At 27.2% G+C, this 26,747-nt stretch overlaps 2 protein-coding genes across 6 annotated transcripts in view; both read left to right on the plus strand.

Moving 5' to 3' along the window:
* On the plus strand, positions 1–26,174 carry LOC107444345 (aldehyde dehydrogenase family 16 member A1). Of its 4 annotated transcripts, none has more exons than XM_043048397.2 (12): positions 1–65; positions 2,648–2,874; positions 6,949–7,118; positions 9,852–10,005; positions 12,058–12,292; positions 13,941–14,135; positions 14,218–14,298; positions 16,381–16,635; positions 17,736–17,872; positions 21,530–21,697; positions 22,852–23,056; positions 25,885–26,174. In XM_043048397.2, exons 2-12 carry the CDS (start codon positions 2,699–2,701, stop codon positions 26,110–26,112), a joined length of 2,004 nt encoding a protein of 667 aa, XP_042904331.1. In that variant the 5' UTR covers positions 1–65; positions 2,648–2,698; the 3' UTR covers positions 26,113–26,174. The 4 variants fall into 4 exon arrangements, with proteins under 4 accessions (XP_042904331.1, XP_042904328.1, XP_042904329.1 ...); XM_043048394.2 differs by having other exon boundaries at positions 8–263; XM_043048395.2 differs by lacking the exon at positions 1–65 and adding an exon at positions 807–1,325.
* LOC107455117 (DNA ligase 1) overlaps positions 1–26,747 on the plus strand; it is a 340,752-nt gene that overhangs the window by 218,784 nt on the left and 95,221 nt on the right. The gene's annotated exons all lie outside the window — the stretch shown is intronic.

Raw genomic sequence — 26,747 nt, forward strand, 5'->3', positions numbered from 1 at the left:
TTCGCTTAAAATGAAGAATCGCTTCTAAACAATGAAAGCATGTTTGCAGTTTCGCACTTTGAACTGTAAACTGATTCTAAATATTACTTTACTAATTTTGAACTTTCATTATTTAAGTATTTTTAAAAATAGTGATTGATGAGAGTTAAATTTTGGTTAACATGAGTATTAGTATATCAAAAGAGCAGAGTGCTATTATTTCAGATTTATTCAAAACAATGAAAGAAGCATCGGTTTCCACCTCTCACAGCAATTTAGCTAAAGTTATTTTCCTTGATTTCTATCTTATTTAGTTGGACACTTTTTTGTGGTATTTCTTATATCGTTCATAAGTCGATTACATATTTTTTCCCATTAAAATGTCAATTAGTAAAGTTGGAATTACATGTCCAAGTGTTAACTGTGTCCCAAGCTGTTGTCTCTAAATTTAGATCAAGGAAGCAATTAATTCATTCGAGAAGACTTAAGAGATATACAATTAATGGTTGGAAGAAAAATTTAGACTCACCAGACTCATTAAATATATATATAAAAGAGTGTTTTCTTAGTTAAAGTACTTAATTTTTATATAACAGAATCTTATATTATAAATATGTTGTTTTAAACATTAAAAAATATCACGTACTATGCATTATAATTGGAAAAAATGATTGAAAGAATAGAAACCATAACATCTTTATTAAAGTTTATTTATTTATTATTTTTTTTTTTGCATTGTAGCTCAAAGTTATTGCAAGACTTAGATACATATATATGTATACAGTGACATAGTTTATGTATACAGTGACATAGTGAGGGAGATTTCTGTATCCTGATCTGCGGCAGAATAATCTTGGCCTCGAGAAACTAAGAAAAACATCACAGAAAGGGACCATCTCGAAATGTATAGCCACCCCCGGTCAAACATTTACATATTTTTTTTAAAAAATTTGCAAGTTTAAAATCTATTTGGCACCTTGCCGATTGTAGTTGGCGCAAACGATCACGATACGGAAATATTCCCGTTCGAGGGAGGTTATCGCCTATTAATATGTATATTCTGATGTATATTTCAAACGTTTAAGTTACAAAAAAATGAATAATGAAAACGTTTCTACATCCTATTTACCGTACAAGGGTTCATTAATCAAGTAATGTTTAATTTCGGAGGGGGGTTTGTCCCCCAAACCCTCCTCTAAACTATGCCTCTGTATAATAGGCTTTAAAATATATAAATACATGTAATACTCAGATACATGACTAGAGATAATCGGTCTAAGAATACTAAAATCTCTCTCAGATTACCGAAAAACATTAATAGTCTCCTATACAGATCCACAATTGATGTAAGTGAATGGTATGCTCTTTTGATTTTTAGTTTCATGCATTGGTCTGTGTTATTGTTACAAAATAGCTTTTTTCATAATTTACATTTTTTGAGTCGTAAATTTTCATTTAATTCACTTTATTAACTTTAAAAAAAATCTTAATAGATGCCTTTAAACAGACAATTGAAAATGTCTATGATAAGGACTAGTTATATTTTCTAGCTCTGTATGTATGTATATATAGGTAGTAGTTGTGCGAAATGCATCATCTATCATCCTCAAAACCAACAACTTCCGTGTTGAAAGGTGCCAGACTGTCTACAAGAGAAAAGTCCCGGGATACTTAATAGACTTATTCCTTTCCTTAGAACGATCTAATTTTAGTCGTCAGTCTTTGTCCTGCAATGCTGCATGTAGGCAGCTCTCCGCTATCAATGTCATTGTTATACTTATTCTCCTTCCTTATTAAATTTGTCAAGTTTAATTCTTAAATTAATTATTGTCTTTTTTCATCTCTTGCTCCACAAATCACTACATATATATGTACAGATATTTGTGTGTGTATGTGTATACATTATATATGTATATGCTCATATGTAACATATATATATAAATCTGTATGTATGAAATAGTATTGTTATACATTTAGCTTAAATTTAGTATTGGCCAGTAAAGTACAAATTTGTGTCGTGTTGTAACGGTACCTTGCAATTGTAAGGATATATTTCTAAATTTCATTCAGGGTGAACAAGATGGGAATAATAACTGTGAGTTAGTCAGTTTCGCTTTAAAATTTAAGTTATAAATAATAAGAATAGGCCTGTTGTTTATGTATTTTTACTGAAGTATATGGCCAGGGCACACAGTGCCCAAGCAATGCAAGACTATGCTAGAATTACTCAAAAAGACAACTTTTTTCTTTTTTTAAAAAAAAAGTCCTTGCCAACTGGTTTTTATTTAAGCAACAACAACAAAAAAAAAACTGCTGTATTTAAAAGTTTGGCCTTTATTGGTTTTTTTATTTTTTACTCTGTATTTACACTTTCATTTTCCAATTCAGTCTGAGCTGTTTTTAAAATTGCTCCTAATTAAATATTTTTCAAAAATTATTTATTAATCATTAATTAAGTCATTAGTTTTCTGTAAAGCTATGATTTGGAATAAAATATTTTTAAACTTGTGCTAAATTACTATTGTACTTATAATAATATTTAACAGTAAAACCTTTTGAAAAAATTGAAGACATTTACTTTATTTAAAACCTTTACAATTTTTACTGAAAAGAAGTTATGTTGACTTTTAAATGTTGGAAAGTGCAATATTTATATTAATATTTGTAGCAATGGCTTGAAACATGTGGCTGTATTACTGGATTTGTTGATGGAAAATGGATGCCCCTTGCAAGTTCTGAAGAAGAAACTGTTGACATAGAAATCACAAAAGGACTTTCAGCTACGGTAAAATGGGCTTCATCTGATGAATTAGAAGCAGTTGTTGAAAATTCCCAGGAAGGATTCAAGAGATGGAGACAATATGAGGCAGGAACCAAGTCTAAAGTACTTTATAGGTGTAAAACTCTGCTAATCTTACCTTTTGTTATTTATTATAGATTTGTTTTTATAAAAATGTTATTTATTTTATCTTCATTACAAAACCGTAGCTACCAACTCTCCTGTAGTTTCTGGCAAATTTCTGAATTTTGCTAGTTTGTTCTGGTTTAAATAAAAATCCTTCTAATTTCTCTATATTTTAAAAATGTCTTAAAATTGAAAAAAGTAGATTTTTTTACTCAGCTTATTGCTTCCTCAAAATTCAAACAAGTTATACTTCTAAATAATGAATCATCTTACTTAGAAGTTTTTCTTTTTAAAATACTTTCAAAAAAAAAAATTTTTTTTTTTAAAAAAACATAGACTTCTTTTTTAGTTTGATAAAAAAATATTTTATAGCTNCACGCAACAGAATTCACATTAAAGGGATTTATGTATCACACATTGGGATTTGCATCTTGTTAGTTTGCGTGTTTTGTATTATTTGCTATTCATATTGTTTCGATTTAAGAAACATCCACCACAATTCAATTTCATTTTACAAATCACTGTGATACGGGATTTACACAATCTTCGAGACTTACTTCACCTTTCTCATAATTTTGATTTACATATAGTATATCTAGTTTCATATAAATGCAATTTAAAAATTACGCTTAGTGAAAATTACGCATATTCACAAAATTTTAAAAATCACGCTTCAAATTTTATGGATATATTTTCAAGAAAATAAAACTTGGTAAGTCTTAGTTATCTGTAAATATTGTTCTACTATAGATTTTATTATGTTCAAAATGCGTTACTGATATTCTTAAGTAAGAACATAGAAAATTTGATATTAAAATTGAAACAGATATGTTAAATAGATATATTTTGATAATTTATCTAATTATATACATTTCCTGTAACCTAAAATTTGATCGAACATATTAAAAAAAGTATTTATATTTTAAAAATCGTGCAATTACACAAACTTTATCAATTATTTACTATGCTTGTTTAATGTAATATGCATTACTCATTCATTCAGTTTCATTAATTCTAATTCATTTGTCATGAAAAGTTTCACTGATGCTAGTTTTAAATGTTGGCTAGTATCCTGTGTCAATTGGAGTTTTTTTTTTTTTTTTTTGGTTAATTGGAATTTTTTAAAGTAATTTGAAACAGCAATGTAACTATCAACCATTCGTATTATTAGCTGATAAATTTAATAAATAATTTTTTGTTGTTGTCAAATAAGCATTATGATTTAAAAATATACAATTTCTGCTTCTACATAATTGTAAAATCTGGTTGACATGTACAACAATAATATATAACAATAATAATAACAAACAATAGCGTATAACAATAATATCGAATAGATCCTTGAAAAATTTGATTTTAGGTCCTTGAAAAGTCCTTGAATCTTTTTTAAAAGATTGAGTGGGAACCCTGTTTAAGGAAATAGATTTTATACATAATTAAACTAAATAGTTTTCTTAAGTGTATTTTGTTTAGTTTATAGGATGTTCAATATAATATTCTTTATAAGCCCAAATCTGTCTGAGTTTTAACGACTTCTCGAAACTATTAATCCTGAGTTTGCGTTAGTATGGAAATGTTCAAGCGAAAGGCTGAACTACATCCTTGAGTTGAATAAATCAATTAATCATCGTAATTTTGAGATTGTGAATGGCATCAAGTTATTTGCATTATTCCTATGGGATGATGTAGTTTACCATCCTGATAGAAACTTATTCCCAAAGAGGAATACAGAAACAAACACCACTTTTGGTTTGAAATGATAACATCTAATGATGTCTGTTCTACCGTAAAGTGCTCGACTTCGTGTGCAGGTCGTCAGGCTACCGAAGCGGGGGTACCATCCCCTCTGCAAAGGATCAAAATTGTGATGGCATGTCTTTAGATCATCCTCAGGGGTGTTTCCCAGACCGTCGCCAATCGCCTATCCTGCAGCTCTAGTGCGACGTAAATTAACTACAACAACAATCATCTAATGATGTTATCAATTAGTGAGATATATGGGACATACAGGTTTCTCATTTTTCTTTCAAAGACTATCGTAAATAAAACTTACTTTTTATATGAAGTAAAATATTTTTACTCTTTTTTAATTAAAAGAATAAAAACAAAATATTAATATTTTTTTCTTATCAAATTAGATGTAATAAAATAAATCCTTGAAGGGAAAAGAAGTTACTCTCTTTTATCAAATCTTCAAACCAAGAGATATAACTACTTAAAAACTTAGCTGTAACATTTAAAACTATAATTACTATTTATTATAAATAAATAATTTATTATTAATATATAATTTATTATTAATATATAATTTATTATTAGATTAGTAAATTGTTTTCCAAAATGTTTGCTGATAGCTGTATAGCGANATGAATATATAATTTATTGTTAATATATGATTTATTATTAATAAATTATTTATTATTAATAAATAATTTATCATGAATAAATAATTTATTATTAATTAATAATTTATTATAAATAAATAATTTATTATTGTTAATAATTTCATCTGACATCTGAATAGGCTGTGATATTTTTTAAACTAACTGCCTCAATGGTGATTCTTTATTCTTCACTTACTATAAAAAAACTAGCTTTTAATGTGACTAGTATGTTAAATTTTTCTAACTTTTTTGAGAAGACTCGGTGTGTATAGATAGAATAGAATTTATTTCTAATTAATCTAGTTTTTTGCTGATTCAAAATTGTACTTTCATTCCCCTGTGATAAACAAATGAAAGTTACTGTTAAAATTTTAAAAGAATATTTTACTAATTTAAATTATTGTAATACTTGTTACTAAATTTTTTCCCCGAAGTAATGTTTCTATAGAGTAAGAAAAAGACTTTATTTTCATCAAATTTTACTTTTATTTAAAATAATAATAAATTCTAAAATATTTTAGAGTTTGCATATTAACTTTATTGCTATACTAAACAAATTAACAAAGTAAAAGTAAAGTTTACTTCATATATATGTTTTTATAAGTAAAAATTATTTTTAGTTCTATATGAATTTATATGAACATAATTTGCTCATACTATTAAACTAATTTTAAATGTAGAGAACTGAATACGATTTCAATGATTCCATTTTTAACTTAAAAAATAGTTAAAATTAGCTAAATAGTTAAAACTTGTAATCATTACAAGTTTTAAAATTGATATTTCTTTTAATTGATTAGGACAGATTTTTGCCAAAAATGAGAATTTTTTAAATCAAAAAATTTTTGTAAAGCTTTAATTTTAAATTTTTTATAGCTAAAAAAAAACTAGAATAGAATTTTTTATTAAATTAAAAATACGACAGTACAGCTATTTATGCAAAGTTAAAATGTTTCATAGGTTATAAATTATAATTGTATAAAAAATTTTAATTTAAAAAGATCTTTATAATTTTTTTTATCAAAATTGAAACTAAAATTTATGCTTTCTGTCTTCACTGGGGATTGTACCCTCGACCTCAGGGTTTTAATCTCTCAACCTCTTGGTAATTTAAACGACCTGTGGTTAATTTAAAATCTGTCTTAAATTTAATTAACTTTAAATTCCTTTCATTATCTGAAAAAATCTTTATAGTGTATTTTAGGAAAAGACATACTGTTGGTGGAGTGCATCTTAGAATAATCAACTCGAATATTATTTACTTAGAATTTAAATGAAGAAATTGAAGAGTGTGAGTCTTTGATTGTCATGTTAGGAACAGAAAAATTCCTCAAAAACTAGGACTACACCAACTACTAGTACCACGAATGGAGCGTAGTAATGCTTCGTTGCTTTTCAAGGCTCTTTTGGCCTGAGTAGTTTGTCTTGTACTATATATTTTTGCCTATTGTATTGGTTTCTATCAGTGATGGATCCTCAATTTATTTCAAGAGGATAGATAATTGAAGTGGCGTCGGCTTAGATATCTCTGTGAGATAATGTCAAAATAATATATTAACACAAATGGTTATTTACTATTTTATTGACTTGGATAAATAGTGTATTTTCATGATTTATTTGCCCCCAATCTGTAAGTGTATATTATTTCAAATTTGTAACTAATATAATAACTGATTTCAGAGTATCTGAATACATTGAACAGCAAAGTAAACTGCTAAATGCCATTGACAGTTTGACTAAATATGGACGTTTAAGAGAAAAATATAATGTGCCATATCTCATTGACTCTTTTAATTATTATGCTGCATTAGTTGGTGATAAAGATCTTTCTGAAGAATGGAAACCAACTGGTAAAGTATTTGCATAATTACAATTAAATATAGTCTTATTAGTTCTTTGTTTTTTAATTTATTTCTTTTATGGTTATTTTAATAAAGAAAAAGGCATAAACAAATGCCTGACAAAAAAAATTTCTGGTTTGAAGGTCTCCACTAGTTTATTTTTGCTTAAAGCCAATATTTTCAAACTCATGATTTTGTTTTTCTTGAAACATAAGAGTAACAATATAAATTTTTTATCATTCATAAAATATTCGCATTCTATCATTTGATTCAGTTAAATTTTAGGGCAATATTGCTTAGAATAATTTAGGTTTTGATTTTTTTAAAGAAGAGGCATAGTTGCCTGATTTTTAAATAAATAACTAATTTGTCAACCTTGATTCGGTTATATATTTATTCGGTTATTACAGTAACCCACAAGATTCAGTTACTGTATCCAAAGAAAAAAAGTACAGCGCACCCTGTTTTAACTATTACCACCCATTAATTAAGTAATATTATTACAGAGAAGCCAGAAATAAATGTTCTTTTATATTGTGATTATTGTCTTATAAAATGATTAATTTCTTTAAAATGAAGTTGAATAATTCTTTGTTAAATACCTGCATATAATGTTAAAACAATTTTTAGCCAAAAAAAAAACGCATAGTTTAAATAAAAATTTACTGATGAAAATATTGAATTTTCTTTTTAAAAAATAATTAGAAATGATACTTTTTAGGAAAGTACTGTGTTCGATTTAGGAAACCAGAGATTTTCTTTCACTAAGTTTCAAATTTAAGAACAAAGATCATCAATGGTTCATGCTGCTAACTCAAAAAACTATAAAAATCTATTTGCTGCATTGTCAGGCTATTCCAAGGACCTGCTTTATTCTATTTATGATATTACTTTTGTATTGTTTTATATATTTAATTCATTTTTAAGTAGTTGATAACAGAAATAAACAGCATTTCAGATTCTGATTTATTTTTAAATATGCTTGATGCAGCATTTTCTGTTTTGGACCTTATTTCCATTTAGTTTTCAAAATAACCACCATTTTAGATTACATTGTGATGCAATTTTAGGACAAAAAATAATTGATACCTGAAGAATTATTTTCATTGGAAAGTTAAGACATTGCAACAGAAAACCTTGTGTCATAGTCATTCAAGTCAGCAGCATCAACTGTTGACAAAATTTGCAATTTAAAAATTTAATGAGAATAAACAATTTGTTTCCCAAGCAAAATGCAGCAATCTTTATAAATTTTTCTCCTTTTTTTTCTTGAGCTAATTTTTTAAATTGTAAGTCATTGTTAGGATGTTGAATAATTTCCTGAATTTGGTTTAGATTTTTGGATATTTAAATTGTTAGTAAATGTAAAGAAGTAATATGCATAATTTAAAATATTCCTTTATATTGTATTTAAAATTTTATTTGCTTTTTTTTAATTGATAATGATTTTAATATTAATAGTTAAATTTTTTGGACTATAAAAAAATTACTTTTTTTTTTAGTTTGTATGGATATTTAACTATAAATACATATAAAAAAAAAATTTCATAAAAGTAATTTTTCAAATTTTTTATTTTACTTATTTAGTAGATCCTATTGAAATTAAGCTAATGAAACTGTTATATAAATATCATAAAACTTGAATTATTAGGAATTCTGATTATGCTAGGTCCATAATAAAGATTTAAAATTTTGCTATATTGTGATATCTGTATATAGGGTTTTAGAATTCTGCCATTCCAACAGCTGTTGTTCTTTCAGAGATTATATTTGAGTTATTGAATCACACATTTAAACTAAACCCTGTATTTTGCCTGCTAATTGTTTAGATTTCCATAGTTTTTTTTTAATTTTTTTTTATTCCTTTTTAGAAATATTTCTATTAAGCACCTTTTTGTTTTTAAGGAGTTGGAAAATTTCATAGGATTCAAATTTCATATTACTGAATTTCAGATTAGTAGTGTTATATTGTAGTTTATTATAATGGAATCGTCATTTTAAATTGGACATACAAATCCCCCCCCCCTCAGTCCTAATGCCAAGAATTTCAGATTGAATGAATATTTGCTAATGGGAAGAGATCCAAAATTTGGCAAGTTATCGATGCATAATATAGCCACACAAAAAGAACAACACTGCATTATCAATAGTAAATTATAAACTACTAAATCACCAAAAAGGTCATTAGAATCTTATATCCAAAACATTTTTGTGGTTAGAGAAATAATATAGCTTAAAAAAATAGAACTAAAATTTTTTTTTGATATTGGATTTAGTTGCAGCAGTAAATTAATGAGTTATACACTTGTATTGAATAAAAGAGTTTGTTAGATTGATTGTTAAGAAAAGAAATGGTTTGTATTCTCTTTTTATAAAATGGGATAAAAATTTTATAATTTATTAGTTTAATTATAGCAGGGTTAAGAATGATTAATGAATTAAATTTAGGAAATTAAATGAATTTTAAAAGCTAGGAAATATGTAATGCCTATAATAGCATCACAACCCTCAAAGTCTAGCAACATCTCTCGTCATAATAATCTCCCTTTATCCTCTATTTTCCACCCCCCCCCAAAGGTGCAAATATAGGTTATATATTTTCTCTTTATTTTGTTTGGTTTATTACGGTAATTTTGGGTTCATTCAAAGCTTTATGTATGCTTTCAGCTCTTGTGCCATTAAATTCTACAGTTAATCCATCAATCATAACTGTTTAAATAATCTGCTTGATTTTGTTTCCAGGTGTTGTTTGTATTATATGCGATAATGATACTTTGGTGTCAAGTCTTTGGGTATTAAGTGCTGTCCTTGCTTCGGGGAATGCAGCGATATGTTTAGTGGACTGCAAAGAAAATTTAAGTGCTTTTTTATTAGCTCAACTATGTGATTCTGCAGGGTAAGGCAAATCTTAATTTAAATTAGCACATATTTTGTCATAGAGTTATTTAACTGTTTTAAATATATTATTTAAAATTATGTCCCATAAGAAATCAAGCTTTGTTAATGAATTATGTAATGTGGTAGAGGAAGCGTTATGCGACAGTGATGATTTTGTAAATATTGACAAGAACATTGATTGTCAAAAGAATAATTTAAATATTGACTACAGAGAAAATTTAAGTGCTTTTTTATTAGCACAACTGTGATTCTGCAGGGTAGGGCATAATTTTTTTGCCATATTTCATAAAATTAATTGTTTGAAGTATATTGATTAAAATAATATCCCATAAAAAATCAAGCTTTTTAACTGAATTACGTAATGTGCTGGAGAAGGTCTGATCCATGTTGAGTGTTTTGTAAACATGGACCAGTATATAGAATCTCTAAAGAGCAATATGGAAGAATTTGTTGAAATAATAGCAAATAATGTTGTCAAGAGTGATTATGAAGAAACCAATACTCAATTGATACTTTCCAAAAAAGAACTAAAAGGGAAAACTTTGGTGTGACGGTAAAAATTATTGAGGAACTGAGAAATTTTTATCGATCCGAAAATGATGAAATTGGTGTAAAAATCCTAAATGATTTAAACATGTATTATGAAGATATAGTAAGTCGCAACCACGTGCAACAAACTTTTATCACGGTTTTTTTTCTGTCTGGATAAATATAAAACAGAAATTTGTATATACATATCAAATTTCTTCATCTATTCTTTTTTACAATAAATATAATTTTGTTGTGTTTAAATAAATGTCAATATAAATAATTAATATCGATTATTTAATTATTTCTATTTAATGGCAGTCATTCTAAAATAATTTATGGCGTCAACCTTATATATTGGTGTACCCTTCCTCTTTTTTCAGTCTCAAGAGTTTACATTAAGATTTGAAATTTCCTTTTATGTGATTATTTTTAAGTAATTTTTATCCATCAGCCTATTTTTATTCACTTTGAATTCTGGATATAGGGTGCGTAGCGTTTTTTAAAAGTGCTTATTTTTGGTTTATGTTTTTTTAAAAGCCCTTAAAGGTGCTTTTTTTTATTCGAGATTTGTAAAAAGAGCTTAATTTTCTATCTTTTAAAGAGATATTTTTCTTTGCCATGTCGATTGTCGTTCTAAATTGCAAAAAATGCATGATTTTCACAATTATCTCTGCAGTATTTATCAGAAACTAGTTATTTTATCATGATTATGTAAAGTTTTTGAAATTTTTTTTTTTTTAATTTTATTGATTTTATGTTTACAAATTAAGAACTTTAAATGATAGAAAAAAAAAAAAATTTTATTACTGCACAGATCCTCAGACGTGCCAACTCTCCCGCATTTTGCGGGAGTCTCCCGAATTTTGAGTTATTCTCCCGCCCTCCGGAATTGATTAAAAAAACTCCCGAATTTTACTGCAATCGACGGCCAAACTCAAAATTACCTAATTTTTCCGCAATTGCGGAAGTTTTGTTTTTCTTTCAGGGTGAATTCCATCCCCTCTTATCGAACTACCATCTGCCTGAGGCGTAGTTGCACGTGCTTTATTTTTCCCTCCTCTTCAACGTTACCCCTCTTTAACACTTCTACTTCACCCACCCCCTTACACTGGGATTCGTAGGAATCTTCGTGCTGAGTTGAATGCGATGACGTCATATGACGATATCGAGTGACGTCCGTGCGTACAGGGGTGGGGAAACTCGTACTCTCGATTGTTATAATTGATATTGTATCTTTCTGTTTTTATAGNAAAAAATTTTGAGTGCTTAAAAAGTACTTAAAAGGTGCTTATTTTTTGCTGAAAAATCTGGCTATAATCCATCTCAATTGCAAATAATATGGAGTAAATTAGGGCTTATGAATGCTGCATTAATAGCTTTACATGTAATCATTGGATATAATTCTTAGATAGTAAAATTGCTGTAAATTTTAAAATTATTAATTAGAAAGTTACAGTTATTATTTTGTTTATAAACTTCATATAATAAGTTTTTAGTTTTTATTTTTTTTCTCTAACAGATTGCCTGCAGGAGCTTTTAATGTGATTTCTTGCAAAGTTTCATCATTGTCAAGTTTTCCCAATGTAGATAAAATTATTTTAAAACACAAAACGTTTCTCTCTGGATCCATAAGTAAAAATATTCCTTGTGAAATCATTCCCAACCAATGGCCATCTGTAATTATATACGAAAGTGCCGATCTTGATGCAGCCATATCAAATATACTAGAAATTATACAAATTTTCGATGTGAAGGTACTTTTGTATGTTTAATTGATTTTACAAATATACTATTTTAAATCAAGTTAGTGTTCAATATTATGAGTTTTAACTGTTATAATCAAATGTACTGTTTTTATGCTTTCAAAGTGAGAGATAAAAGCATAAATTGTTTTCCTTTTTTTTTTTTAAACCATTTCTACCTACTGCTCCATATTTCTAAAAATGCAATGTAAGCTCACAGGAATTTTTTAATTCCATAAACTATGTTAAGAATTTTTTTTTAATAATAACACTGTTTAAAATAAAAAAAATGGAACTTCCATTTAAATTATGAAAGTCTATTTTCTTTATAGTGCTATATATTACCTATAATTTTCATGCTCAGTTCTGAAATTGCATCTAAGTTCTCAGGAATTTTTTTACATAATAATTATTTTATGCATTAATTTCATTTTAACTTTTTATCAATAACAGTAATTATCAAACATTCAATTAATGGTGTAACTATTTGTATTTTTAAGTCTGATTCAAAAATGATTTTTCACAATGTCTGGAAGAAAAAAGTGTTGACATGATTTCATTATTTGTTACTTAATTAATATTCAACAAATATATTTATAAATACTATTGTAGGAGTACTTTTTTTTATTGTAGTCACATAATTTTAGATGACAATAACATCATGACACTTTGCTCTTTTTGATAATTTTTTGTGAGCTACTCCAATTCTGTTAGAATTTTCTAATAAAACAAAAAGTGGCTTTAAAGAGTTTTTATTTTATTTTCTTTAAAAAAGTCTTCATAATAATAAGTCTTAATAATTCTTTTCCAACTAAAATCAAAATAGTTAATGCAATGTACAAAATATATAAATGAAAATTTTTTAATTTGGGCATTAATGTAAAAAATTCTGCTATGTCAATATCATGATTTTTATCCATTGCTAAGTTTGCTACCAATCAAATTTTCGAAATCGAAACGCCTACAATGGTCTGATTAAAGTTCTTGTGATTTAGTATTAGATTTCAATTTTCAATACTTAGTATTGTTAATTTGTGATAATTTAAGCATAAAATATGATAAAATTGTATATTTTTATACAATTTTCAAAATATATGCAAATAAATACAGATTTCCATAGACATATACTTGCATCTAAGTTGCTGACTCTAACTCTGAAAAAATTTAATTTACATCTGGAACTGATTCAAATTTACTTAAGATATAAATAAATTGTGCGTTCATCTGCAAAATAATAATAGAATTTTTTCAAGCAGCTGGGTGAACCCCATATCTATTTCTGTAGCTTTTGGATCCCAATTTGTGATGTGTCTAGTGTGACCTTTTGCCACCAGTTATATTTCTAAATAAATTCAGCTCGACTACAGTTTGTTTGACTGCCAAGCAGTTAGTCTAATTAAACTATTATATCTGGAAATAACAGAGTCAGATAACTTATAATCAGGCTTTACATTACCATGGTCACAGTGTATAGGAAAAAAAATTATACTTGAAAGATTTTTGAGTGAGTTAAATTTTGTAAGTGAGATTAAAATATTTATTTTTTACAAATACCTAAAAGAATTCTTAAAAAACAATCTCAATGTATCATAATGTTGATTTTGAAACTTAAAATCTGTTGTTATAAGAGTTGTACTAATTCTCAAAATATTGATTCCAGGAACCATGGCCCATTTGTAAAATCTATCTTCAAGAATCAATTCAGAAAAAATTTGTTAAACTATTAACACTGAAAGTATGTGGCTCATTTGGTGACCATATAGACTGTAGACCACCATTTTACATTATGAGCAGTGAAGCAACGGTTGCACAGGTGCAAAATTTACTGTTGGGGTATACTGCAGATGAATTATTTGTAAGTACATTTTCAAATCTTACGAGTAAAAAATAAAATCAATATTTTTTATATAAAAATAGTTGAACTTCTTAAATTTCAGAGTGTTAGTAAATGTAATATAACTGAAGAAGGAGACCAATATGTCCCAGCTGCCATAATGAATTTCAATTCTGGTCTTAAGGTATTTACATCTTTACTTAACCTTTTGACGATTGAAAAATAAAATTGTGTTTTATTTATTAATTTATTTACAATAAAACTGTCAGTCTGTGCCACCAGGTTCTTTTTAGATAATGATATGGGTATAGGTAATTTTATTTTGTAACCGTCATAGAACAACTGACCCAATTTTGGGTTTATGACTACTAATGTTCAACTCTGTAGCCTTGTAATTTTGAACCAAATACAGAAGACAACGGAACACTGGAGCGTTGCACTGAAAAGGAAAACCACAAAAACTTCCCACGGTAGTCTGGTGGCAAGAGGACTCTTAACTCATGATCTGATATTTTGTGTCAGTGCGAGCCAGGTGCAGATTTCGTATCAACCAGCCATCGCTGGAATTCGAACCTGGTTCACCTCATTAGAAAGAGAATGCTATATCCCCTGAGCCACCATGACTTGTATATAGGTATTGAAAAAATGATTGTTTCTTGCAAAAGTAATAACTTTAATGACATGGAAATAATAACTATTTACATTTGTTCTATATTTTATGTAGCCCAAGAGTTTGGTAATAATTTCTATCACTTTAACCTATGAATTTCCTCACATTCTGAAATAGGCCATTATTCACAATCCCTCAAAGAGATTCAAATGAATAAAATTCTGCTGTATTTAGTTTAAAGACTTATCTAGCTCAGCCAAAAAAAGTTTGTATGTACTAATCTCCTCATCTTGATTCTTAAACAGATTCTTCTCAGAGTTGCTTTATTTTATTATTTATTTATTTAATACTAAATCAATAATAATATTCATCAATAATAACTAAATCAATAATAACAGCAAGAAACAGTTGCACTAATTTTCATACGAATAGATTCCGGATTTTAAAATTTTGAACTTTTATTCACCACTATCTGGCACTATTAGCAGAATTGTATATCAAATGAAGTAGCATTTTTTTTTAATAAACCATAATAATGTAAAAATCTTATGCTCCAAGTTTCGTAGCCTTTTTATTCATTGCTTCATGTGTTAATAACCCCCAAATACATTTTCCTTGATGTATATGTTTTGAAGACGAAGGTATGTTAATAAATTCAGGTTTAAAAAATTTAAGCGTTTATGTAAAATAATGCTGTTTCAACATGCAGTACTTACTCGCATAATTTTCTATTATTTTAGACTTTTTCTGCAGTTTGCCTTGACTGATAGTAGTATAACTTTTGTAATTTTAATTTTTGTACTTTGAATGTCATTTATTGAATGTTACTTAGTTGCAAAAAACATCCCCCGTTGTGTTTTTGGTAAAATATTTTGTAATTCATGCGTAATCTGTATTTTAGTTTCATTAACCTTTATTGAAATTGTGTTTCTTGTTTAAGTCTTGCATTTATTGATGTCAATAAATTTAATATTATATTGTGTAAAAAAAAATATAATATTTTTTTACTGCCAAAAATGTAGTTAAATTCCTAAATATTTCTTGAAGAAGAAAAAAAATCTTTAAATGTATGGAACAAGGTCTTGCTTTTTATTGCTCTTTTTTTTAACGTATTAAAAATGTATCAGACTTTTGCCCAAAAAAATTTCATGTATAATAACTAATAATAAATTTTTTCGTAAAGTTTAACATTGTTAAAAAGTTGGGGAAAAAACAAATTTGTATAATTTATTTATTTAGCAAAAATTTTAGAAAATATAAAATTTTTTTAAATGAAAGATAAAGTTTCCAGGCACAATTTTTTATGCATATATTAATTTTGTAAACATAATTATTATTAAGGTACAAAATGCTATTGAAAAATTGTAACTTGGAAATTATTAAATTAACATCAAACATCTTTTGACTCACTTTTCTTATGCCATAAACATTCAATATCTAAAGCTATTATCTAATTAATCACTTTAAATGACTTCTAGAAGTAGGGGAAAATATAAACATTACATATTAGTTTAAATTTAAATGTAGTGTCCTAGATTGGAAGAAAATTCAATTTTTTTTAAATCTCATCTGTGATGAACAGAGCCTTTTATTTGTGCTGCAAAATTTTTCTCATTAACTCTTATTCCAAAATTATTTATCAGTATTTCATTTTAGGACCAAAATGTACGATGTGGCCCAGGAGTGTATATTGAACAGTTTCGCACTGTTAAAGAATCCATTGCTATGTTCAATCAAAATAAGAAACATTCAAATGTTAGCATCTGGTGTGAGGAAATGTTCCTATCCCTAGAAGCAGCTAGTAAATTGAAATCGAGGACTGTTTGGGTTAATTGTCAAAATATATATTCACCCTCCATTTCAAATGGTTCTCTTTATTTAAGCGGAAATTCAAATATTGGAGGCAAAGAAGTAAGCATTTTTTTAAGTGTTTTTCAAAAATTTTATATATTTCTTCATGCATTTGAATATGAGTATTTGACTGAAAAATAGTTTTCATTTTTTGATCGCTTGTAACTCTTTTGCGTAGGGGTGCACAGTGTGCATTCTGGGTGGCCTATTTGGACCTTTGAAAAATTATTTCCTTCCAATCAAAAGTTAATTTAAACAACAAAAAGAAAAAAGCTGCATAATTAGCATCAGAAAATTTTATAACTTTTTATGTGTTAATTTCATTAAACTGTAAATAAATTTTTTTTGCACACATCAGAACGATTTATTTCACCAGAACATGTTCAACACAAACATAGTTAACAAATTTAATTTGACAATAATTGGTGTAAGTATCTCATATGCATTAGAAACATTATAAAATTTATTTTTGAACGGGGAAATTTAGAAACTTGCTATAATTTAATTTGATTAAAAAAGACTAAGTGTGCAAAACTTTATTTGTTTTTTTATATCGGAAATATGTATACATATGCGAAAATATTGTAAGTAAGCTGCTCATGCATTGCATGAGCAGCATACTTTAAAGTATCTTTAAAATTTTGTTGTTATTCCCCTTAGAAAGTTGTGCATAATTCTTTAAATACCTGTCGTAGTGATCTTTTTTGTTTCTGTAATGTAAATAAGTTATTGCTTTTAAGTTTGTAAAATACTGAACTATTTTTATATATTTTTTCTTGTTTATTTTAAAATACTATATATTTTGAAATTTGTTTCGTGATGAAACTTTATTTTAAAAATATAGGGCAAGAGTCTTACTTGATTTATGATCCTTTAATGAGGGTTATTTTTCATGAAATTTTTTGTTGCTGTCACATAGCAAAAATTTTTATTTTAATTTAATACTTTAAGAACAAATATAGCCATTGCAAAAAAAAAGCTTTTTTTTTCTTCAAATAAAGTAACACAAAGTGTTTTTTGATTAATGGTATATGCTCTATTCTTAACAGTAAACACTAATCTTTATTTTAATAAAATTTTTAGAACAAAATTCATTTCCATGCTTTTTAAATTTAATTAGTTGCATGCTGTTTTTATTAATAATAAAATAAATGTTCCAGGGAGTTTTCAGTCATCTCTTGTGTTTAGAGAAAGATGAAAATGGCTCCAAAAATATTGATTCTAATAAAATTCAATCTTATGGCTCTGAAGCTCCAAGTTCAAGTATTATTCCATTAAAAAATAATGACGGGAAAAAGTTAGTGGTTTATTTATCTATTAATTTTTTCCTTTACTTTTCAAAAATTTAGCAAATTACTGAATTTATTGCTTGTGGACTTACTTTTTACCATCTTCAATTTTTACATCCATTTTATGATACTTAAACGTGGACTTAAAACTTATCATAGTTGTTTTTAGTACTCTGAATAAATAGTTTTGAAATTTTATTTGTTAAGATTGATTACTCATCTTAATTAAAATACTTTCTCACAAATATGTGAAATCATTAAACTATATTTTAATTTTCTTAATAATTAGGTTATATTTATTGATGTACAGTGCCCCAAAAATAAATAAAACGGGTCACCCTAAATAACTTTTGATCTAATCATTGGATTTTCATGTTTTAAAACTCAATCTAAGTGGTTCAAGAGAATGACCTCGAATATGCTAATTAATTAGTGCAGACAATATTTTAATTTAAGAAATCAAACACAAAAACATACTTTCTCTTTTTTTTCCAATGGATTCAGATTTCTGACCTCCCAAATATAGGGGGTTGCTGCAATCTGTGAAATATGAACTCCTGGCCAAACACCAGGCGAGTGATTTAAATTTTGGACTACTTAATGTTAATTTTACTTTTTCCGTATTCGTCATACCCCGAGAACTTTTTAAGTGAATTGAAAAATTTTTGCACAAAATTATAAAATTAGTTTTTCCAAAGATAATTCCATACAAAAAATAAATTTTAAGAAATATTTATTGTTTTTTGTTATTCTGGTTAAATAACAGTCGAAAAAGTTTTGAATTGTAAAGATTTTTTGCATCATTTTAAAGATTGCAATTTTAAATGGCAGAATACAAAATTTGTGTGAAAGCGGTTCAATAGTTCCAAATAAATTAAATTTTGAAAAAGTTACATTTTTAAAATTCGATTTCTCAGGAACTATTTGACTGATTTTGCTCAAATTTTGTATTTTGCCATGTAAAACTGCATTCTTTAAAATGATGTAAAAAATTTTATAGCTTACGATTCAAACATTTTTCGACTGTTACTAAATAAAATAATAAACATTTATTGAAAGTCATATTTTGCATGGAGTTGTCTTTGGATAAATGGATTTTACAATTGATTATATTTAAATTCGAATCCGTCGAAAAAAGTTTCGTTTGTTTAGAAAAAGTGCGTTTTTATGTAAGATTTCTTAACTTAAAATATCGTCTGCACAAATTAGTTGGCATATTTGAAGTCACCCTCTCAAACCATAAGACTGTGTCCTAGAAAGTGAATATCCGATCATTAGAAAGTTATTTAGGGAGGTTTGTTTTTTTATTTTGCACACTGTTCAGTTGAACTCGCTTGTAACGAGTGAGAAGAAGCCAAAATATTTGTTCATTGCTACTAAATACTATAAAAGACACATTTGTGAATAAATTGTGGAAGTTCTTACTTCTAATTAATAAATATCATTCTTAATATCTTTCATATAATAAATATCTTCATTCAAATTTCTTTTTTCTTCTGTAAAGTACAAAAGAGGTCAGTTAATTTGCTTTGAACTGTCTTATTGTTACTAAGTGAGCTGCACTTCTATAGACTTAACATTGTACCTCCCAAGTATTTTGTGGCAAGTGAGCTGCACTTCAATAAACTTTAAATTATACTGCTCGGGTATTTTCGATTTCTTTATTTAATCGGGGTTCTGGTTAAATCAGGCTACGTTATGAGCGATTTCGACAGTATAACAGTATAAAGAAAAGAATATTGTAAATTGTGAGTGTAATGAAGGTAGCACAAATCTTGAGAATACCTCACTGAACTTCAATTGTCATAACTCATAGAGGAAATTTTCATATATAATAATGACGCTATTAATTTTCAATAATTCAATGTCACATTACATACAATAATACAATGTCACATTTATTCACTTAACCTTACACTTTTTAAAGCATTTAAATACTTATCATAATTTTGTACTTGTTTTTAACTTTGGGAATTTTAATAATTTTCATTTTATTGTTATAAAATTTGCTTTTAGACTCGATGAAACATATGAAAGTACAAATTATGTTGTTAGCTATGGTAGAAGATAGTTTTGGTACTATGAAAATCACCAGAGTGGAAACACAGAATTTGTGTTTATTCATTTTTTTAATTAATTAAATAAGACATTAAGCTATATAAATGTTACATTTTCATTTAGTATTTATGAGCTTTCATTTAATAATTATAAGAGCTTAATGTCTTTTTTAATTAATTTTTTTAAAAAAATGAAGAAACACAAATTCTGTGTTTCCACTCTGGTGATTTTCATAGTACCAAAACTATTTTCTACCATAGCTAACAACATAAGGCAGATTATTTCAAAAAATAGACTAAAGCAAATTTCACAACACAAAATAAATGAAAACTGTAACTGTTTGATGTCTGTGAAATGAAGAGTAACAAATTCATATTTCAATTGTTTATTATAATTTGATCCAAAACTTTTCCTTTGGTAATTGACTAATTTTGAGATACAAAACACTCTATTTCTTATGTTGTTAAAAAAAAGAGAGAGAAATACTATTAATTTTATAATTACACATTTGTGAATAATCTACAGTGAGCAAACTAAAAAATAGAACACCTCAAAGACTTCTGATATTATGTTTTGCAAATCTCATAAATTATTTCAGTGAATGAAAACATTTTTGCAAACAGTTATGAAGTCCTGCTATTATAACCATTTTTCCTACTATACAATGCACAAATTAATTAATAAATATTTATTCTTTTTTTTATTATTGAATTTGATAATAATGGTATTGTACGGATTATACATTTTTAGCCAGAATATTAAGTACAGAACTTGATTTTCAACATATTGTAGCAAATAGTTTTCATAAATTCAAAGTTTAAAAATATGACTTTTTATACTAAAAACATGACTCGGAAACTAATTTTTATTTTTACAAAGATTTGATTCTTTAACTTTAACGACTCTTCAGACTTTGGACCACTCTTCTAACTAAATAATTAGGCCCATATTTTGGGGGTCAAGAATCTAAATCCATCAAAAAAGGTGTGTTTATTCATAGAAACTACATTTTTATCTGGACCAGGAAAGCCCTGTTGGTAGGACGTTGGATTTCTCATAATAAATCAATACCTCTGGACGTACTGAATTAGAGATTGATCGTTCTCTGGTTCAGGTCAAAATTAAAATCTGTGGATGTATGAATAGGTCAGCTTTGTAAAACAGACTGTGACGTGAGTGGCTTAAATCATGTTCTTTGCCATAGATGGCGCCACTGAAAAACAAGAAGCACCCTCTGTGTTAAATTCTCTTGGTTTCCCAAGCATGCTTGCTGGTATGGCAAGTGGCAATGGAAACAACAACTCGTTTTTATCTGAAGAGAAAGTTTTATAGAGTCCAATTTAATTTTTTAACTTAAAATATTCACTGCGCAAATTAATTAACTTACTTAAGATCAACCCCTCTAATTGTTAAAATATCATGTTGGTATGTGGAAATTTGACCATTAGAACAGAAGTTAATAAGGTGTTTTGTTTTTTATTTCGCACACAGTGCTACAATTGTGGAGATATTATATTAAAAATTATAATAGTCTATGACTAAGCTACATTCTTAAATTATATACAGAGATTACAAAATGAAAGATTTTGACTTTTTTTTTTTTTCAGAACTCAAAAGTATTGCAAGCTTTTCATTGGAGGATCATTTGTGAATTCTAATGACGAAACATTTCTACAGGCTTTTGATGTGAATAATGAACCATATGCTTATGTTGCTTCTGCAAATAAATCTGACATTGATAAGGCAGTTTCCAGTGCAATTTCTTCTCAACCAAAGTTAGCAATAATAAGTTTTCAAACTCTTTTTTTTTTATTTTCATCTTTAATTAATATTTTAAACTAAGCTCAGCAGTAATTAATTCAAATTTAAAAAAAATTTACAATGCATTTCTATACGTTTGGAAGTTTTGAGCACACAATAATTTTTACTAGCCTCAATTATAAGGAAGATAAAACTGTGAACTTGTAAGGATTAAAATTGTTAAGATTTTGGCTTCATATCTTGTGTGAGCAGTGTAATATCAATAGATTATTGTACTTGTGTAATATCAATAGATTATTGTACTTATCAACTTAAATTATCCTAAAAGTAAATTTTACTTGTTTTTAAAAATATTTATCTTATATCTCTTGTCTAAATTAATCTTCTTATGTTTTAATAAGCTTCTAAAAGAAGCGAATATTTCATTACCAAAACACAAATTTTAAATGCTTAATTAAATATATCTCATTTTTGTTAACGCAAGATAGGAAGACAATATGACAAGCATAAAAAATGTCAAATGAAGGTATTTTATGATTTAATTTGTTTGCGGGAACAGAACGGGAAGAAAGAAAATATTCAAACCAAAGATCAGAAGCTATAAAAAAACAAGTTAAAATTTTTTTAAGTTCAGTATCACACAATATGCAAAATCTATAACTTAGTAATGATTATATTTATAAAAAGCAACACGAATTTATGTCAAAAAGTTATGCAAATCTGAATTTAAGTTAAAATTTTCTTTATCATTAGACCTGACAATCTCTAGATACCACAGTTATCTTTTCCTTTGTTCTCTCTCTTTTTTTCAGTTGTTATCCCTGTTTAAGACCATTTAAATTTCTTGCCATGGTTATCTAATGTTGTTTAAATATATCATAAATCTCTACATTTATCCAATTCCTTTTATTAGATTACTTTCCACTGTAAAGACATCAAAGAAAACTACTGATAATTATACTTCTAAGTATTAACCAAAAGAGTGATAAATGCATCATAAACCACATATACTAGGAAAACATATTTATTTATACTTTAGATTAAAATTTTTAAAACACAGATTTTTATTATTTAACTTAAGTTAAAAATAATATTTTAATTACATGCAAAGTAAATGATATACTTGCATTAATTAGAAGTAAGCAATGTAACATTACTTTTTTTATAGGTGGGAGTGTACATATAAAATGAAGCGTGCTGCTGTTCTTCGTAAAGCTTCAGAAATTCTAAATAAAAAGAAAGAAGAGTTTATATCAGAATTGTGTACAATTACTGGCAAAACCAAAGAATTTTGTTTCTTAGAAGTTGAGCAAGCTGTTACTGTATTACTTTATTGGGCAAATCACATTGCTCAATTTGAAGGTCGAATTGTGGTAATTACAATTTTTTTTTTCTTCAAGTTTTTGCCTTGTTTTCAGAAAGAGTATTCTTATCAATTTTATTTTTTACGTAATTTATTCCAAATTTGCTTTTGTTTATTGATTTCTAGATCTTAATAAATTTTCAGCTTATAATCTCATCTAATCTTTTTGTTATATTTGATCTATTTGGTTTATAAAAATGTAAGGAATACAAAGTTTAAAAAATTCTTTTAGATCAGTTCATAACGCATAGTTCTTATTTGCTTTGATTTGACTAGCCACTTGAATAATTATTGACTAAAGTTTTCAGCTTACAACGTTAAAAGTATAGACAACTCTGTCTTTGTATTTTTTTACAATTATTGTGTAACACAAGTATCTTTAAATGCAATACTAAAAATATCTTGATGAAAAATGCACTCTTTTATCTGATTGCGAAATAAAAATCTAATGAAGTAAAACACATTTTTATTTTATACGTTGTCCATGAAATGTCCATTTTTGTGAGATTTGAAAGAAAATTGTAACACTTTTCTAAAAAAAGACAAAGTGTTTCTTTGGTTTAACATTAGGTGACGACCCTGTGGTTCCTTGTTTTTTATTATGATGAAATTATTTTTAACTGTAATGAGCTATTATCAGTAGTGCTCAACTTTAGCATAAAAGATACTGAAATTTTTAGTTTGTGTGTTTAGTAGCCATTTTATAATTTTAAATTTATTTGTTGCCAAAGAGATTATTTTAGATTTTTGGCTAACAAATGTTTTTTTTTTAAATAATTTTTTACAATTTCCTTTGTGTTCCTGATCTGTTGTGTAGTTAATTAAGAGTTTGTGTCTTCAAGTTATCAGCCTCACGCTACCAGCTGTTTATTTTTAAATAACTTTTTTCTTCATTTAAATATACAGCCATATGTATTTTATAAAAGCTGGATACTTTTTTTTATAAATAGAGGAACAAGCTAATTGTTGATTGCAAAATTTTACAGTTACTTATATTGACGGAGTATAATTTAAAAATGTTTGCTTGCGTTATTTTGTAGATTTAACTTTCAAGTATAAATCATAATCTTTGTAAAAAATATAACACACTTGAATTTCTTACAGTTTGAGGAACAATTTAACTGTATAGACTGTCCCTTCAACATGTAGTCGAAGTAACGAGATAACTAAATTCTGATGCTCTTAAAAATTTCAACAGAACATAAAATAATTGACAGCCCAATTTTACCCAGGAATATATTAAGGTTAAACTCTGCTATTAGACAAAAATATAGAAACTGTAATATAGAAGACAGAACACAAGTATTTATTAAACAAAAAGTATGACAGAAAAAAAAAGAAAGTATTTTTTGGTTCTTTTAAAAGTAAAGAAAAGTCAGTGCAAACCTACTATTCTTGGAAATGAGCATCCTCTCCATCCGTGGTCTATCTGCAAGGGAATGACCCTTTGCAGAGGATGTGACACACTGCAAATGAACAGTTCTCACAACTTCATTTCTCCCAGGTATTAGTTTGAGAAGAAGAGCTCTTTTCCACATTTGGCAAGGACGAAGCTCTTCCTCGTAAAAATTTCCAAAATCTTTCAGTATTTCAAGGTTACCTTTAGACCAGACTTTTTCCTCATTAACTTCTTTTCCTATTGTTTCCAAATTCCCTGACGTGTTTGTTGAGAACTGGTACTGAAATTCCTATACTAATGTTTTGAACTGAAGAGATGGAAGAAAGTGCTATGATAGCAAATGAAAGGTCGCCCAAGAGGTCCATCCAAACATAGTAGGTATTAGCACACGTTGCAGAAAGTCGAATAGGGGATTGAGTGTATACTATTGTCCAATAAAAATCAGCCCTTATTAGAATTTCTATAGGTAAGTCCTTTAAACAGTCTGATGGCTCAGCAAGTTTTAACTTTTGATTATGGACAAAAAAAAGATACAGGTTGTGGCACAGAGGGATGCGAGGTGTTTAAACTTTGAAATGCATGAATTTGAACATTCATTTTGGAGTTATTCAAAATGCTCGATAAACTGAATTCAACTTTTCAGTAACTTTTCATGTGAGCTGCAATGAACTCAAATGCCTGGAAATTCAATGGCTCTGAGCAAATAGTTTACCTTAAAGTTAGCAGTAGAAGGTTTAAAACAGATTGCTCACCTCTAATTTTGAAAGACTGTGCCTCTTTCTTTTTCTGAGAGAAATGGTATTAATTGTGTTAGATCACCCTCTGAAATTTTCTGACATTTCACATAAATAGTCCATCGACAGCAAATATCTCTGAAAATGCACGTAAAAGTTTCGGAGTTAAAACTTGACCATAAGCTTTTATAAATATTCTAATATGTATAAGAATCTATTTCAACTTAGATTCTTTACCAAGCTTAATGCATATGTCTCGAATTCATTAAACGACCTCTGTTTCCTAAAAAATTTTAAATAAAAAAAAGAAACTTCTTTTATTCGAAAGAAAATTCTTTTGTTTCTCCGAACAAGTAACAGAAGCATTTGTTTATTTATATTATTACATTTAAAAATTCCTAAAATAATAGAAATGGGTTCTAAGTGGCATTTGTGGGAAAATCACATTTAGAAACTATAACAGCAGAAAATTACTGACACATTTTCCAACTAAAACCTATCTTATTGAATAACTTGGAGAAAAAAAATCCAAGTTACTGTTTATTATTTACAGCTGAACATCTAATTTTGTAAGCCCTATGTCTTTTTTTTTTCCCTCCAGAATATTGCTAAGCTCTTCAACTTTCATTCATTCGGCCCATTTCTACTAAGCCATTTTATTGAAAACTTGACTATTTATTGAAAACTTATTTTATTTATCAACAGGAAACAAAATTATATGGTAAAGTGTTTCAAGAGAATCATCCTTTGGGCATTATTGGAATTCAGTGTCCAGACAAAGAGCCATTACTTTCTTTTTTATTTTTGATCACCCCAGCCATTATCTTTGGAAATTCTGTTGTTGCCATATCAAGTGAAAGATATCCTACTTGTGCCTTCAAGATGTGTGAAGTAAGAGCACTTAAATGTCTTTTTTTTAAATTTTTTATCTAGTAGCTAGAAATCAATATAAAGGGAAAAAGTTTCCAATATAAGGTAACATGAAGCAAAAAAGAAGTTAGTGTTATAAATTTTTTACCTTCATTATTTTTTAAAAATTCAATTAACAATAGAATTCCAGTCATCTGTATTGATTGATCTGTATTTTATTCTAATGTTTGTTATAAATAAAGTTTTGTAAATTATTAATAAGTGTTACTTTATGTGCGGCCCGCCAAAAAATTTCAAAATTTTAATTGCCTGTTGATTAAAAAGGTTGCTCACCCCTGCTCTTGATGATCACATGTCTGGAATTTGTGACCTATGCATTTTACAAAATGTTAAACAGTACATCTAAGTATGTTTTTATGGCAAGTGTATCAGTTATGTTCAGACCTAATGACGGAAAAGATTTGAATTATAAAGAATGGTGCATGTTTAAGGAAAATAAATGTTACTTCTTGCATTAACACTCATTTCGTATTTCCTTTTGAAATTGAGTTTCTATTCATATTTCTGATTCATAATTTCTGTTCCTGAAAAGGAAACAATAAATATATAAAAAAATTATTAATTACATTTTTTTTGCTAAACATTTTTACACTATAATCCAAACTTGTATTATATATATCACATTAATACTTGCTTTA

Source organism: Parasteatoda tepidariorum, chromosome X2, assembly GCF_043381705.1.
Source record: "Parasteatoda tepidariorum isolate YZ-2023 chromosome X2, CAS_Ptep_4.0, whole genome shotgun sequence".
Lineage (NCBI taxonomy): Eukaryota > Metazoa > Arthropoda > Arachnida > Araneae > Theridiidae > Parasteatoda > Parasteatoda tepidariorum.